The following is a 17,816-nucleotide window of genomic DNA, read 5'->3' on the forward strand; positions in this document are numbered from 1 at the left end:
CAAATGATCTTAACTGATAGTACACAAATACAGAATTTCCACTAATACCAAATTTCTTTTGTAATTCCTCAAAAGAACAAAAATGTCCTTCAAAAAAACAATCAGATAAATTTTTTATTCCTTTCCTTTCCCATTGTTTCAAAGTGATATTGGAGACCGTAAAAGGAACAAGTTGATTATTACATAATGGCAATCGCCCAGACCATTTATTTTTAAGCCCCATTTTATCAAGTTTACTCGTCCATAGATTCAATAAACGTTTCAATATTGGTACATCGTAAGTTCGTAACAAATTTTTATTCCATCGAAACAAAAATTCATGTGGAGATTTTTCTAAAATAACTGCCAGTTCTATCTTTGCCCAACTGGGCGGATCCTCCATATTCATTAATGCACTAAGAAATTTAAATTGAGCTGCCTCATAATAATATTGAAAATTAGGTAATCTCAAACCTCCAAATTGAAAGTCCCACATCAATTTTTTCATTGCTACCCTCGGAAATTTTCCCTTCCATAAAAATTCTCTAACTGCTTTATATAAATCCTTAAAAAAACTTTTTTTTTAAAATAAGGAATTGATTGAAACAAATATTGCATCCGAGGAAAAATATTCATTTTTATAGTATTAATCCTCCCCAATAAACCTAAAGGTAAGTCCTTCCACCTAATCAAATCTAGTTTAATCTTTTTTATTAAAGGAAGGTAATTAATTGAATATAGATCTTGATATTCTGTATTAACGTTAATTCCCAAATATTTAATTTGTTTTGTCCACTTCAATTTCATAATATTTTTATAAATCGAATAATCATCTTTACAAATTGACAAAATTTCACTTTTAGCCCAATTTACCTTATAGCCAGATAAATGACCATAAATTTCTAAAGATTCTTGAATTGCTGGTAAGGAAATATCAGGATCTACCAGATATAATAAAACATCATCTGCAAATAAATTAATCTTATATTCCTCATTCAAAACTCTCATACCCTTAACATTTTCATTTTGATGTATTAACTGTGCCAAAGGTTCAATAACTATAGCAAATAAAGCAGGTGACAATGGACATCCTTGTCTAGTAGACCTTGTTAAATCAAAAGATTCTGAAATCTGTCCATTAGTAGCAACTCTAGCCTTCGGACTATTATATAAAGCCTTTATCAATCCAATAAACGAAGAACCAAAACAAAATTTCTCAAGTACTTTAAATAAAAACTTCCATTCCACTCTATCAAAAGCCTTTTCTGCATCTAATGAGACCACTATTGGATAATTCATTTGAGCTTTAAATTTATTTATCAAAGTAATTAATCGCAAAATATTATCAGACGTTTGATCTTTATGTATTATTTTAGGTAAATATTGAGCCAATCTATTAGCCATAACTTTAGCCACAATTTTATAATCTACATTTAACAACGATATTGGTCAATAAGAAACCTGTAAAGGATCTTTATTTTTTTTGGTATAACCGTAATTATTGCATTAGAACAAGATTCAGGTAATTGAAAAGTTTTATAAATTTGCTGTATTACATTCTTATAAATAAAAGATATATCAACATAAAAAGTTTTATAAAATTCTATAGAGAACCCGTCTTCACCAGGTGCCTTTCCATTTGGCATATTTCTTATAGCCATTTCAATTTCATTCTCTGTAAAAGATTTATCCAACTCTTGTTTATCTTCTTGATTCAACTGTGGCAAGTTAATATTTTTCAAAAAAGAATCTATTGCATCTTCATTTACATCTTTACACTCGGATGTATATAGTTTTTTATAAAAATTGCAAAATTCCTCATTAATTTCTTTTTGTCTAAAAGTAATACCCGATTTTTTTCTAATTGCTGGTATATTCCTAGATGATTGTTCTTTTTAACTGCCATGATAAAACTTTATGAGCTTTCTCACCCCATTCATAAAACTTATGTTTAGTTCGTTTCATTAAACATTCAAATCGATATGTTTGTAATTCATTCTACTTTAATTTTAAATTAGTTAACTGATTCTTTTGCATTTCAGTAGCACTTTTTTGAAATTTTTTTTCACTAACAGTTATCTTTTTCTCTAAATCTTCAATCTCTCTAATTCTCTCTTTCTTTACTTTAGATGCATAGCTAATAATTTGACCTCGTAAAAAAGCTTTCATTGCGTCCCATAAAACAAAATGACTAGAAACAGAATTAGCATTATTACTAATAAAATCCTCAATTTGTTTTTTTAAATAACTAATAAATTCTGGTTTTTGTGATAACATAGTGTTAAATCTCCATCTGAACATCTTGTGAACTCTGATATTCTAATAATAATAATGAATGATCTGAAACCAACCTTGCCTTATAATCCACAGATATAACCTTATCCTGCAAATGTGTTGAAATTTAAAAATAATCAATTCTTGAAAAGGAATTATGACGTGAAGAATAAAAAGAAAAATCTCTCTCTGAAGGATTAAGTCTTTGCCAAATATCAACTAAATTCAAATCTTTCATCATATTAGTCACTTGTACTGCCATCTTAGTTTTCTTAATTACTCTTGGATACTTGTCCAATAAAGGCTCTAATACCACATTTAAATCTCCCCCAATCATCACATTGGAATTTGTTTGTCCAAGTAATAAAGACACATCTACAATAAAAGCTGTATCTTCAACATTTGGAGCATAAATATCAAGTAGAGTCCAAGCCTCGTTAAGAATTGTACAATTCAATTTTAATAATCTTCCTCCATTTTTCTCTTCATTCTGTAACTGAAATGGTAAATTCTTATGCACCAGAATTACCACTCCTTTCGCCTTTGAATTAAATGAAGAATAGAAAACTTGTCCAACCCATTCACGTTTAAGTTTCAAATGTTCCTTATCTGTTAAATGGGTTTCCTGCAAAAAAGCCACATCAACTTTTAATTTTTTTAAGTAAGCAAGTACTTTCTTACGCTTAATAGGGTTATTTAAACCCTGAACATTAAGAGAGGCAAACTTAAGTTTAGACATTACTTACAATAACACAAAGAAAAAGAGGAGGGAAAAAAAAGAAAAACACCCCCTTCCCTTATCCCCTCCTAAAACTACAAAAAAAATTAAAAATAATAAAAAAAACCACTCCTTAATCCAAAAATTGATTTATATAAAAAAAAAGGACAGGTAGGAGGTTACAACCACCTTCTCCTGTCTCAACCGCTCAATGTGGTAACTCCCACAAAATATTGGGTGTGAGATAACTTACATGTAGCTGATGACTTCTGGAAAATAATGCCCACCCAGCTCCCTCTCCCAACTCCTGTTTCACATTAAACTACCATCATTATCTGAAATCTTCTCAGAAAAAAAATTTTTTAATCAATTTTGTCACTCAGACAACCATTGCTTCCATTTCTTCTTGGAATTCGGTTCCCATCTTGCGTCTCCACTCTCGTTGGAGACCGTGGTGGACTACGTCGTTCCTGAAATTGCGTAATTGGCAGTAATTGAGCAAAGTCCATAGCTTCCTTAGGATTATTAAAAAATTTTGGTTGATAACCATCTTGAAAAATCTTCAATACTGCAGGATATCTAAATGTTGCTTTATATCCTTTTTTTACACAACACTTCTTTCATAGGATTAAATTCATGTCGTTGAGACATAACTTCTTGACTCAAATCCAGATAGAAAAAAACACGATTGTTCTGAACCATCAGGGGAGATCCTCTTTGTTGTGCATTTCTTATAGCAACACGCAAAATTGTCTCTCTATCATGATAATTTAAACAACGAACCAAAACAGGTCTTGGATTTTGTCCTGGAAAAGGCTTTCTTCTCAGCTCTATGAGCACATTCCAATATTATGCCTTCCGGAAACTTATCTTGTCCTAACACTTGTGGAATCCATTCAGTGAAGAATTTTCTTAGATCTGATCCTTCCATATCTTCTGGCAAACCAACAATTTTTATATTATTCCGTCTAGATTGATTCTCCAAATAATCAACCTTTTTCACCAAATTTTTATTCTGAATTTGTAAAATTTCAATTGTTTTATTTACATCTTGTATTTGGTCTCGTACCTCAACTATGCCTTGATCATAACCATCAAGTCTTTCACTCGTTTCAAGCTTAAAAGCTCCATAATCAACCATCTGTTGAGTATTAATGTCCACCAAAGTATTAAGCTTTGTATTAACCTGAACTAAAGCCTTACCTATTTCTTTTATTGTAGAGGATAACTTAGATTCAAGATTCTTAATAAGCATATCTACTGGAATAGATTCAGGCACAGTAGGATCTTGCTGTTTCTGTGTAGCCAAAGGGTCTTCTATTTCCTTTGGTTTAACTGCTTTTCTTATAGTATGACTGCATGTGGAAACCCCTGCCACAACCTCCTCAGCAGTATCTGGAGGCTGATGGCCAGGGTTATCCTTAACCCATATTATATCAAATGCCTTCATTACATCGATGTCTGTTGAAGTCTTCGTTACTGGAGGTGCATTTCGCAGCGCCACCGCTACATAAATCGGTAAGCGTCTTTTCGAGGTCGGGTCTTCAGCTGGCAGCGTCCCAGCTGTTCTAGCTGTCAAAGACTCACTGACAGCGCTCACAGCGGGCGTTGATTCACGTGCACGCGCCTGGCCAGCCCTTTGTTCCAAGGGCTGCTGGGCGCCATCTTTAAAAAGCCCTGCCGACAAAGAGCAGAGCTCCGTTGCCGAGTCTTGTACCTCTCTTCCTGGATCCATTCCACGCTGAGTCCTGGCTTCTTGTAAACAGGTAGGCTCAGATAACTTCGGAAAATGCAATTTCTTAACGATCTGTTGCCGTTTTTTTTGCTTCTTTTCAGCAGTTGTACCATTAGAAACTAATTCAACACCTCTAACTATTTCTAAACTTTTAAAAAGTTTTAACGGGCACTTATAGACAAAACAATAACAGAGTCAGGAGAGGACTGGAGGCACGTCTGTTCCTTACGCCATCTTGCCACGCCCCCCGATCCTCAGCACCTTGAAGTCAGCGAGGTTCTGTAACACAAGTGCATTAACATAGAGGGATTCTGGTAGTTCGTATCACTGTCTCTAGTCAGTTAAAAATTTGCTTGGAGTTGGGCAGCACTTTACACTTGCCTACAAATGAAGGTAGCTGCATGACAAGGGAAAGATCGTATTGTACAAGTAAGATTGAACAGTTTAGTGCAAGTAATTATGTATGTTTGAACCACAGCACGATGCTCCAATTAAAACTGTCCACTGGATCAAAGCACCTAATTACAGTTGTGTAATGACAGGAAGCTGGGACAAGACATTAAAGGTATGAACTGACAAGTTTGTTGTTAATCCGTTCCTGCAGCACCGTGTCACTGGCAAGTCAGTTTTAATTGCCGACTTCTCAGTACACTGGAGAAATGGTGGCTTTGAACTGCTGCAGTCCGTGAGATTTGGACGCTCCTACTATGTGTTTGAGGAGTTTGGGGACTTCTAACAGAATGACAGTGAAGTTGCTGGGATTGTTATCAAGTCAGATTGTTGTGATTTGGAGGGAATTTTGTTGTTATTCTCGTACCTACAACCTTTCACTTTGTGCCAGTCGCAATGAGTTTGGATTTCTGTTTGCTATTGTAGACCTGTCTGGATTAGAATGAGTGGCACTGATCCTGCTTGCAGGATCTTTATCCTTGAGCCACAAACTCAGCACCCAGGGCTAAATCTGAATAACCAACCATTCCAGGGGTTATGAGTTGTCTTTTGATATGGTCTTCCTATGGTGAGCAACCAATCTTGGGTCTCAAATGTTAAATTATTTGCCTTGTATTTCAGTTCTGGGACACACGTTCTCCAAACCCGATGTTGACATTGCAGTTGCCTGAAAGGTGTTACTGTGCTGATGTGGTAAGTGGATAAACTTGCGATAACTTTACATTTTATTTACAGGATTGGGTGTTGCTAATGCACCAGTATTTATTGAATTATTCATAAACTGTTGCCTTGAACTATTACTGCTGATCTGCTTGTACTCCTCTTGGAAAGAAAACTTTAATCCTCCTCACTCATGCTAGCTCTTTGAATTGTTATAATTTGTTCCGGACAGGATAGCGATTAAACCCAACTAGAACATTCTAATAAAGAATGTCTGGGTTCTTTCCTTGGTGAATTAGGGGAGGATTTAGTCAGCCAACAAGGTATGAGCTGAAAACTCCTGCCACCATAAATGTTCTTGTTCCAGTGAATACCACAGTTATTGCACGACAGAAACCGTATAACGTCGGTAGAAAGTCGAAGCGCCCTCACATGAATCCACCCAGTAGAATTTAAAACTTCGACGTTAGGATTGGTGGCTGGATTTGTGGTCACTAGATGAAAAGTTTGCATGTTGGTATACAGTACATTACTGTATACAACATGGTTTATTCTTCACATAATCCAACCTGGGAGGGGGAGGGGCCGGCAGCGCGAGTCGGGTGGAGGGGGAAGGGCCGGTAGCGTGAGTCGGGGGGAGGGGGAAGGGCCGGTAGCGTGAGTCGGGGGGAGGGGGAAGGGCCAGTAGTGCGAGTCGGGGGAGGGGGAGGGGCCGGCAGCACGAGTCAGGGGGAGGGGCCGGCAGCGCGTCGGGGGGAGGGGGAGGGGCTGGCAGCGTGAGTCGGGGAGGGGTCAGCATCGGGGGGGAGGGGGAGAAGCTAGCAGCGTGAGTCGGGGGGAGTGGGATACAGCAGCATAATTCGGGTGGGCTTAAATCTGCTTTTCAAAATTCGGAACACACTCTCTCCCAAGAGTTCTGGATAAAGGATCATGTACCTGTTCCACCCAGTGGCAGTAACCTCCACCATTGTGAAATGCTTCGAATGTCTGGTGATGGATTGTATCAAAGTCACTTCCAGGGTCACTGGGCCAATTTCAGTTTGCCTACAGATGGAACCGTTCCATTGGCAAAGCTACAGCTTTGTTCCTTCATCTTGTTGTGACCCACCTGCCAGGCTACTGTTCATCGACTTCATCTCGATGTTGTGCAATCAGATGCTGGTGGAGAAGCTGTCCTCGCTGGGACTTCACACCCCTCTCTGTAACTGGATTTTGGAAAGACCACAGTCTGTCTGGGATGGCAGCAGAAGGTCGAGCACCGTCTCACTGAGCACTGGCGTACCTCAGGCCTGTGTGTTCAACCTGCTTCTGTTTATGCTACTGAACAACGACTGCAAAGCCAGATCCAGCTCCAACAGTGCCATCGTTTGCAGTAACAACTGTGAGTCACAATACAGAGAAAAGGTGGAAAATCTCATGAAATAGTGTGAAAATAACAACCTGAATCAACTTGGACAAGGAGATGATTGTGGATCTCAGGAGGACCAGGGACGACCATCTTCCACTCTTTCCATTACCGAGTTATTAATGTATAGTGGAGAGCACCAAGTTCCTTGGAGACCACTTAAGAAATGACCTATGCTGGACACAACATCTCTTCACTTGGCAAGAAGGTGCAACAGCGACTGCACTGCCTTAGTAGGCTGAGACGGTCAAGGCTTTCAGCCACAAGACTGTCAACTTTCTACAGGAGCTCAATCGAGAGCATCAACCCTGCTGCATCACAGGGTGATACAGTTGCTGTAGAGCATCGGATCAAAGGTCAATCCATAGGACTTTAAAAGCGGCAGAGAGGATAATGGGAGTCTCTCTCTCTTGCCTTTTTCTTCATCCCCCCACCACCCCCATCCATCTTGCATGCAGCATCTTCCAGGCACTCCCATCAGGAAACAGATAACGGGTATTTGAGCTAGAAGCACCAGGCTGAAGAACAGCTTCTTCCCATGGGCAGTGAGACCTGCTGAATGACTGTTGAATTGCTGAATCTGCTCCCTGTGACTGTATATGTATCATCTATCTTTGTGTGTTGTGTCTATCTGTGTGTTTGCATGGTTTTGCACCGTGGACCAGAGAATGGTGTTACATCACATTGTACTGATGCAATCGAATGATTTATAAAGTTGAGTTTGAGAATGTTACTTCCTACTTGTCAGTCTGTGGCTGAATGTTGTCAGGTCCTGTAGTGTGTAGGCATGGACTGCTTCAATGCAATTGGACATTGTTTAATCAACAATGAGCATCAGCAGTTTTGACTCTGATGGAAAGAAGGTCATGGACATGTCTGAAGATGAATGGGTAAAGAAAACTGAAGAACTCCAGCTGAGATAATTGACCTCTAGCAACCCCAGTTATCTTTCTGTTGCACAGTATAATGGTGGGGGTTGAAGGATTTTGATGCTGTCTTCTAAGGACTACTACATAACTTTGTTCCAAACGTTCTTTCTGAGGTAGCCTTGTAGCATTTAAGGCTTTGCAGTGGTGATGCATGGTCACTTTGTATGTCTTCAATCCAGGAAGGACTTAACAATTTGGGAGATTACACATGTGGTCTGATGTTCTTTCTCTGTATTTTAATTGACAGTTGTATCCCATGGCTGTGGTTGCCACAGCAGAAAGGGGACTAATAGTCTACCAGCTTGAGAACCAGCCATCAGAATTCAAGAGGATAGACTCTCCCCTCAAGCACCAGGTATAGTGGCAGCAACAGAGAGAGAGCAATGCCCATAGAAGGATCCATGGTATTGTATGTATTAATCTGGACATGTCTGGGTGCATGCTCACTTTGTGCACTTGCTTTATAGAAGTTGTTAAGTGTTGCCTTGTCTTTACATGTACAGTGGGGTTTTTTGTTAACCATTTACAATATTTATAATTTGTATTCCACACGAGTCAGAAAATTTGAACCATATTTGAGATATGGCCACACTAAAGAAGTGTTGGACCACTGAAGATACTTTGTCTCAGATCAGATGTTAATCGGATGCCTGGTTGTCCTCCTATTAGGATGGGAGCAATTGCACGATGCTACTGAAGAAGATGCAGGACCATTGGCTGTTGTGCCTAGCCTTGTGTCTGCTTGTTTTTATATTTGCTCAGAACGCTTGCTGTGCACAAATTAACTTGCTGTATTTTGGTATAACTTTGTCGTTAGATTTCAAAAAGTACTTATTGATCTTTTTGTGCTGTTGGACATCCTGAGGCTGTGAAGTGTATTTAATTGCAAGTTTTCTCTCCAGAGTTTGACTTTGGATCTTTTTCATGCCCTTAAATATGGATATATGTAAATCTATAAAGTGTCCCTTAGAAGAATTTTAAATTGGTGGAAATTCAGTTGAAGCTATTGCAAAATGTTTTATGTGAGTGCACTTATGTACTCAGAATGTTTTTCCATTTACTAATTGGTTAGGTATATACTGTATACCCCAGTAACCAGCACATATGGGATTGGTTGATGCCGGATAAGTGAATTTTCCATTTGCTTGAGATTGAGTGTTGCTTGATTGGTGAATTAACCACTAGGAGCAGCCAATTTAAAAATTAAAAAAAAAATTTTAACTTATTCCACGATTTATTTTTATCTGTTGCTTAAGACTGCCAGTAACTTGAATTCCAGCTAACGGGGATTTTACTGTAATAACCTGCCTGGTAATATTCTGTGATCAAATATTTTGTTAATGTGCACAGTTGAGTTCAGGTTAGGTGGCACAGTTGGCGTTGAGGTTAGCATAATGCCTTTACAGTGCCAGCGATCTGGACCTAGGTTTGAATCCCATGCTGTTTAAGGAGTTTGTACATTCTCCCCATGTCTGGGGGGTTTTCTGTGGGGACTCCAGTTTCATCCCACTGTTCAAAAACATACCAGGGATGTAGGTTAATGGGGTGTATATTGGGCGGCACGGACTCGTAGGGCTGAAATGGCCTGTTACCATGCTAATGTCTAAATTTAAAAATTTAACTTTAAAAATTTAGTTATGGTTGGTTCTGAGCCCAAACTTTTGTTGAATCAGCTTGAGTAACGGGAAGTTTAATGGAGGAAGGTTATGTCCAGGATCCCTCAAATGCTCTTTCCCCTACCCCAGTACTCTGAGCTCTTAATTCAAATTACGTCTATGCACCGATACTTTTTCAGCATCGATGTGTGGCCATCTTCAAAGACAAACAGAACAAGCCCACGGGATTTGCACTTGGAAGCATTGAAGGACGAGTAGCCATTCATTATATAAATCCTCCCAACCCGTAAGTGATTTTGCTCTTTCACTATTTCCTCTTGGTGTGCTAATATCTGCTTAATAACTGTCAATTTTTCATTTTTTTTCAATTAGGGCAAAAGACAATTTCACTTTCAAATGCCATAGATCTAATGGAACGACTAACACATCTGGGCCTCAAGATATTTACGCTGTGAGTAATGTACTATTTGTTCAATTATTTTTTTTACGAACCTGTTCATTGAGGTTGTCAGCTGAGAAGAAAGCTAATCTAAGGTGAATAGGGGCACTTGATGTTATACCACTGTTATCAGTGCTCCACTAATTGTGCTTTTCATTTTGTCAACCTATCTGACATAAAATAATGAATAAGTAGAATTTTCCTGAGACTAAATATGGGGGAAAATTAAATCTATATTTTTCAGCCCCATTATAAACTCAGAAATCGCCCACCTTGGCAATTCCCAGGAAATTGTCTGAATCAGGAACTTCATGATCTTGTGGTTGACCTGGTGTTGAGTTTCCATCGATAAGTTCACTTCAGAGTTGTAATGGCCCATTTTCACGCCCATGATGTAATAAGAGTAATTGACTACAGAAATTAATCTGGGCTTTTATTAACTCGAGACCAGTCTACAGTGAGGCTGCCTACTTCCCATCTACAATTCTGTGCAATGTGCTTAGCTGAGATGTTGGTACCTGTACCTTAACTTGCACCACTTCAAGATCATATTTATTGTCATGTCACAAAAGTGTCAGGATTGCTTTTGCCTCCTGTAAGACAGACCGATTCGCCATCAGCAAAAATTGCCTAAAGCACCTCTTACAGTCAGAGAAAATAAGCAAAAGAGTATTTCCCCCCCTCCCCCATCCGAGTAACCGAGTGTCCATAGATAAGCCTCCTGTACTTACGCAGCCCCCGAGCTCCAGATCTGAACCTCTGACGTGATTAGGAACCTTTCAGTGCCTTCGGCACCCCCTCACATCCTGGATCCAATAGCTGGTACTCCTTCAGCCAGCTTACAAGCCAGTCCCCAGCAGTTTGCAGCCTGGCACAAGTTCCCTGACTGCAGTCTTCAACAGCCCACAGCCTCTGTGGGTTCCTTGCCTCACCAAATCTTCAAATATACTGAAGGGTTAAAGTTCACTTGCACTTTGGTGTCATGTGGCAATGTTTGTGAAATTTTGCTTTACTATTCGGAAATTATCCATATTTGGATTTCTATTCAACAATATGAGCCCAGTGATATCCTGAACTGCCTTCATATTTAGAAATCACTTCTATAACAAAAGTTCAAGAAATAAGTTATCATCAGTTTGCTCATAATCTGATGTTGGGTATTCTAAGTTGCATGTAACTCCTCTTCCCCTCCCTCCCAGGTGAATGGAATTGCATTCCATCCAATACATGGCACTCTCGCCACTGTAGGATCCGATGGCAGGTTCAGTTTTTGGGACAAAGATGCTCGCACAAAACTGAAAACGTCGGAGCAGCTTGACCAGCAAATTGCTGCCTGCTGTTTCAACAATAATGGGAACATCTTTGCATATTCATCAAGTTACGACTGGTCAAAAGTAAGTACAAAGGTCCTGTCCTCAGTGAGATGGAGCCTTTCACTGAGTGAGCCTGTAAAACTCTTGGGCCAGCACTGAAGACAGCAGACTCCAGTTAAGTGGAGTGAATAGGCTTCAGAAACCTCTGATCTTGGTCCAGAGCAAGTTGCTTGTCAAAATTGTATTAATGGTTGAGAACAGTCTGGGCCAAGGACATATTGTAAATGCTGGTGGTCCACAGCCAGTCTCACAGTATCCATTCCTGCCTGCTTTTTTCTTATACCTTGAAGAAGGGCTCAGGCCCGAAACATTGGCAATATATCTTTACCTTCCATTGGCGCTGCAAGACTGGCTGAGTTCTTCCAGCATTTACTGTATGTTTTACTACAGTCACAACATGTTTCACCCAAGATTTTATATTCATCTCTTGTTCTATGTGCACAGTAGGACTGGAACATTCTTTCCCTAATCACTCCCTATCTCTTGAAAGCCTCCTACTTGTTAGATGCCCCTTTACCTGAAAACATCTTCTCCCAGTTCATCTTTGCAAGTCCCTATCTCATGCCATCAAAAAATACCTTATCCCAATGTAAGACTTGTGGACCAGTTCTTTTTTTTTTTTAATTTTTTATTTTTCAGACCATAAATCACATTAGCCATGATATACACTTTTTCTTTTTCACACATTTACAGTGACTTTTTCTCCCCCCCCTCCTCCCAAGCCACCCCCCCCACCCCCAGAAAAACAGTAACAGGATGGGGAATGAATTTCCTTCATCAACTTCTATCTCATCAAAAAATTATTCAGTCGGGTTATTTAACCCGAGGTTCTCCTTTCTCAACTTTTATGTTAAATGTAAGGGAGCCACAAAAGTAATCCAGAGATGGTTAACTGTCCTCTTGTGGTGGAGATTGTCAGTACCTTGACTTAATATGTGATGACATTGTTTAATGGCTAGGTGGAGCAATGTTTACATAGTCTCTGGTTTGCAAATAGTACTAGAAGTATTAACACAAGTATTAACATGGATAACACAAAAGTGCTGGAAAAACTCAGCAGGTTCTGCAGCGTTCATGGGAGGCAAAGATGTATAACCATCAATCAGGGCCTGATATCTTTGCCTTCCATTGACGCTGCAGGACCTGCTGGTTCCTCCAGCGCTTCTGAGTATTAACTACAATCACAGTGTCTGCTGACTTTCTTGTTTCACATCTCAAGCAGAGTCACTTTTGAAAGCAACTTGAGCAGTTGTTTTGTTTGTGATGGGTCCCTCAAGCAACATTTGACAAACCTAGTTGACCTGCTTTAGTGATGCTGGTTGAGAGAAAAATGTTACCCATGTCGCCAGCATTAACTTCCTTGCTCCAATAAATCTTGTTCAGCCATTCGAGAAGACAAACATGATGTCTACTTAATGGCTCTTGTGGAAAGCATCATTTCTGACAGTCCAGAACAGCTTTGCTGGCATTTTGGTACTTGGGTTTCTAGTGCTGGACTTGACCCCACAAACTTTGACTCCCAAGTCGACATCCTACATTGAGTTATGATTGACACTTGATAGAGGGCCAATACCTGAATCTTGCTTTTAATGATACTAGAAAAGGGGTTAACAGCGATGAAATGAATATCAGACGCATGGGGCCCAAACTGCTTTCACTCAGTCTTTGCAGTATTATTTGAAATGACTAATCTGTTTCCAAAACAATTTTATTTTTCAGGGTCATGAATATTTTAACCCACAGAAGAAAAATTATATCTTCCTCCGTAATGCTGCAGAGGAGCTGAAGCCCAGGAACAAGAAAGGGTGAGTAGCAAAGAAGGACTTGCGTATGCCAATCGTCCCAGTGTTTTCTCAACCTGTGGACTGTTTCCTCTGAGATTGGTAATGGAGGGGGCAGCTGAGGTTGTGTCACTAATAGTGGGATTCCACATTTATTTGCTGTCGTTTTTATCTTGCAGTATTTGCTCTTAAAGTATTTGAACTTTGGCATGGTGGAAATGCTAATAGTTTTACTTTCCATATTGGTTTCAACTGTACATTGTCACTCTATGAAATGCAAACGGGGATAGGCATGTGGCCTCAGAAGCCCATCAGACTAGATATACTATTACCCCTCTCAGATTCCAAGAGTCCCTTACATTAGATCTCAAGCCCCATCTTATTTACATATGTATCACATGTTACCTTGTCCTTTTGAAAGCAAGCAATTGTTTCTTGGCTGATGCCTCATGGGAAATTTAAAATTCACTTTGAACCCCAAGGTCTGTCAGAACTGACAACTTTAAATAAATGTGAATCGATGATGACGTGGATCTAATTCTTGCATTTGGCCCCCAAGGGGTTTTCATTTGCCTTCATATCAAGGCAATATTTGTAGTGATAATTACTGGAGAATTAAGATTTGGGTTTTTATCACTAAATACAGAGCCTCCCATCTGTTCTTAGTTGTGGCATTTTAGCATTTCTGCAGTTAACAAGTATTTTTGGTCATTGTGGTAAAATCCTGAGATGCTCATGGTGAGGAGTGCTTAGTTTTTGAATGTCAAGTGAATGCATTCTTTAACTGGAGAGTATCATTGAAGAGGCTGCTTAGCTTTAAACAGTGCTGAGTAATGTGGCTGCACTATGGAGAGTTTCACAACCATGTTTTGCTAATTTCATACATGGAAGGAGGCCATTTGGCCCATTGAATCTGCCAGCTGATAAAGCATTTTTAAAAAGTCGTCTTCTTCCTTATATTCTCTCTTAATTGCCCATTAATTGCCCCTTAATTCTACTGCTCACCTCCTCTAGAGGCTATTTTCAGCAGTCATTTAACCCTCCCATCATGTCTCTTGGACCTGGGAAAAGCAGGAGCAGCGATGGAAATGTGCATCTGCACGCAGCACCCAAGGTCAGGATGTAACCCAGACTGGTGGAACAGTGCAGCGGATGACCATTACCCAGAGGAACTTTCCTCTTCAAAATAGTGCCAAGGGGCATTTAATTCAAGTCGCATCCAAAAGCCCACACCTTACCTGAAAAAGGCCCAGTTGGTGCGGAGGAACTTGAATCTCAAGCCATTTCCTTGCCTGAGCAAGAGCTGATTTTTATTTTTATCAGCGTTCTCCATCCTGTAGCAGCTGTGAGCATGAGCCTGCTGCTGTCTTCACCACTGTGTCTTCCCTGTATTGTCTTCACACCTTTGATGAAGTTGCTGGCGTTTACTCAATCCAGCCAGAAGTGGGTCTTGTTGGATTATGTTGTCCTTGCTTGGCTCTGAATAGGAATTGATTGATCTGTTTTGGTCCAGTGCAACATCTCTGTTTGCGTCAAGCCCCCTAATTTCATAGATCATCTGGAACACACTATAAGCTGAGATGGACCAGGAACTCTGGGGAAAGTTGATCATACAATCATTCTGTACGAAACCAGATTTCTCAAAAGGAATGAAATTAATGCACAAATTTGAAAGAAATTGCACTGTTAAATAGCATAGTGATTAGTGCAACGCTGTTACAGCACCAAAGATCAGGACCAGGGTTCAAATCTGGCACTGTTTGTACGTTCTCCCCATGTTTGTGTGGGTTTCCTCCAAGTGCTCCAGTTTCCTCCCACCCTTCCAAACGTACTGGGTTATAGGTCAATTGGGTGTAATATGGGGCAGTGCAGGCATGAATGTTGAAAGGGCCTATTACCATACTGTATATCTAAATTTATTTAAATTAAAAAATCTGCACCTGTAACAGCAATTGATTGACACCCCTAATTCTTTAATTATTGCTTCCTAACCTTTTCTGGAATCCTTCTTCAAACTGCTAGATACACTGCCTATAAAGTGGCACTGTGGGAACCAGGGAGCAGCATTGTGGAGGATGGGAGATAATTGATATTTCTGCCCAAGCTTGTAGTTCCCCATGTGGAAATGCATCAATCAAAGATGATTTAAAGATGTTGGCTCTACAATGCTGCTTAGTTTAAACTTGCAGTGGAACAGTGAAGCACAAATAGTGTTTCAGTGCCAACACAACTCTATCTACAACATCTTCACTGCTCAGCCAGAGCACACACAAGATGGGCTGTGCTTAACAGTCAATGCATAGCTGGGTGGGGATGTGGGTGAAAGTTGAAGGGAGATGGATAATAGTCGTAAGGAGGGAACCCTTGGACACTTATTAGTTTTGAATACAAGACTCTGCTTTTGACTTGGGCATCCTTTGTGCAGTTTATATGTGGACAGGAACTTTGCCAGCTAACACTGAGCAGTGGGTGCTCAGTACAAGTGAGGCACCATCTCTACAAGAAGCAAGTTCTTCAAAAAAAGGTGGAGAGAGACTTTTATCTTGAGAAGCTCCTTCTCAAGTTACTGGATCGTTTGCCTCTCTTGGCAAGCTCTCTTTTCCCTCCCCCCCCCCCACCCTAAAAGCCTAAAGCACATGGCTAGTAAAGTCAGATGCCATTGTAATAGCTTGCTTTTCTTTTCAAAAGACGGGCTGTTGGTGATAGCTATTCTTGAGTTGAAGAGTGCACAGTAAGTACAATGAACCATTCTCAGTGCATCATCAGACCCTGATCTGATCTATACTCTTTGTCCCAGAGACCTTTGTCAGTGGTGGAATTTCTTTTCCGGGGGGCTCATTAACAACCTACCTTCCATGGTGTTGGAAATTTCTCCAGGTTTAGCCAAATCAACCGAATACTTGTCACGATATTAAAATTCAAAGCCACTTTTTTAACTTGCACCTGTTGAATTTATTATTTGAAAACTTTAACCCTCTTTATTCTACTGGATGGATTATACGTCATGCACCACTCTCCTTAGTGGACCTTCCTGCCACTTGTTTATTTCCCCAATTGTTTTCTCCCAATTAGTGTTTATCATACTTTAAAAGCTTTGCAGTGTTTTTAATCTTGATTTCAAGTAAAATCAAAGTATTGGAGTCAGTCAGTAGACCAGGTTGTGGAAAGAAAACAAAAGATTCTTTATCAGATTTTTGAAGGAGAGAACATAATGTAGTTTGTCACGAGAGGAAATGGCCATACTGAGAAGAGTCGGTATGTCACCGAAGGCTCTTGAAAACATCTACAGATGTACTGTGGAGAACATTCTGGATGGTTGGAGGTACCAAATCTTAGGACAAGAAAAAAAACTCCAGACTGTTGTTAACTTAATCTTTGACACCAGAGGCACCGTATTTCAAGGACATCTACATGAAGCGGCGTCTTTAAAAAAGCAGCTTCTATCCTCAGACCCTCACCACCCAGGCTATCCCTCTTCACTCTGCTACCATCAGGAAGGAGGTACAGGAGCCAAAAGATGAGCACTTAACAGCACAGGGACAGCTTCTTCCCCGCTGCCATCAGATCCTTGAGTGATCAATGAACCAAAGACGCTGCCTTACTTCATGCACTACTATTTTTTAATATTATTGTTGAATGATGATTCATAATATGAAGGTTTACACTATGATTACGCTGCTGGAAAACATCGAATTTCATGACTTAATCGTGACAATAAATTCTGATATGGGGCAGTAAGCATTTGGCCACCATTCAATATGGCCATCTCCCTCAGGCAATGTTAAGCCATATACAAAACTAATTGGAGTTCCTGCCAAACTTGCACTGAAGTTCCTTCAGCAAAAATGTGAACATTGAGATAGAGTGAAGTAACCTTGAAGTGTTCATTTGGCAGGAAAAGCTCAGCCCTGAAGAATCCGAAAAGTATACTGCTTGCAGCTTTTTGTGTAATGTGTGGTTTTCTTCCTCTGTTTAGGATTTGAGCGTCTGCCACTAGTGATATTTTGGAAGCAAAGGCAGAGGAGGATATTCTAACAAGAGAACCCATAGCTACAACTGTTTTATTATTTCTGTCGCTTTTGCTGGATTCCACAGCATGTCTTGTATTAGATTTTCTTGTTTCATATTTTCCCTCAATAAAGTTTTCATTTAAGTATTTTGCATTCAAATGTGAACAATTCTAAGGGGGGAGAATTCAACTGCACTTTGTACTTCATTATGCACCAAACTATTCATTGCTGGTCATCTGGAGTGCTGTACAGGGAATCTGCTTCTTTGGAAGAGACAGTAAGGCATTATAACATTGGCAACTCTGACCAATTTGCTTTTGCTGATGGGGGGCAATATTTTCATGACTGCTTGCTAACTATCATTTCCACAGTTTAACCCCAAGCTAAAGCTCAGGATAGAACATAACAGCAAAAAGTACAGGCCCTTTGGCCCATGATGTTGTGCTG

At 39.8% G+C, this 17,816-nt stretch overlaps 1 protein-coding gene across 8 annotated transcripts in view; it reads left to right on the forward strand.

Moving 5' to 3' along the window:
- Window positions 1–17,515, forward strand: part of rae1 (ribonucleic acid export 1) — a 33,701-nt gene extending 16,186 nt beyond the window's left edge. For all 8 annotated transcript variants that reach the window (XM_069884760.1, XM_069884759.1, XM_069884754.1 and 5 more), the window contains exons 6-13: window positions 5,185–5,271; window positions 5,778–5,849; window positions 8,398–8,505; window positions 9,946–10,052; window positions 10,139–10,217; window positions 11,405–11,599; window positions 13,298–13,383; window positions 17,336–17,515. In XM_069884760.1, the coding sequence (XP_069740861.1) occupies window positions 5,185–5,271; window positions 5,778–5,849; window positions 8,398–8,505; window positions 9,946–10,052; window positions 10,139–10,217; window positions 11,405–11,599; window positions 13,298–13,383; window positions 17,336–17,342 (741 nt within the window). In that variant the 3' untranslated portion in view covers window positions 17,343–17,515. The remainder of the gene's footprint in view (window positions 1–5,184; window positions 5,272–5,777; window positions 5,850–8,397; window positions 8,506–9,945; window positions 10,053–10,138; window positions 10,218–11,404; window positions 11,600–13,297; window positions 13,384–17,335) is intronic.
- The last annotated feature ends 301 nt before the right edge of the window (window positions 17,516–17,816 follow it).

Source organism: Narcine bancroftii, chromosome 6 (assembly GCF_036971445.1).
Source record: "Narcine bancroftii isolate sNarBan1 chromosome 6, sNarBan1.hap1, whole genome shotgun sequence".
Lineage (NCBI taxonomy): Eukaryota > Metazoa > Chordata > Chondrichthyes > Torpediniformes > Narcinidae > Narcine > Narcine bancroftii.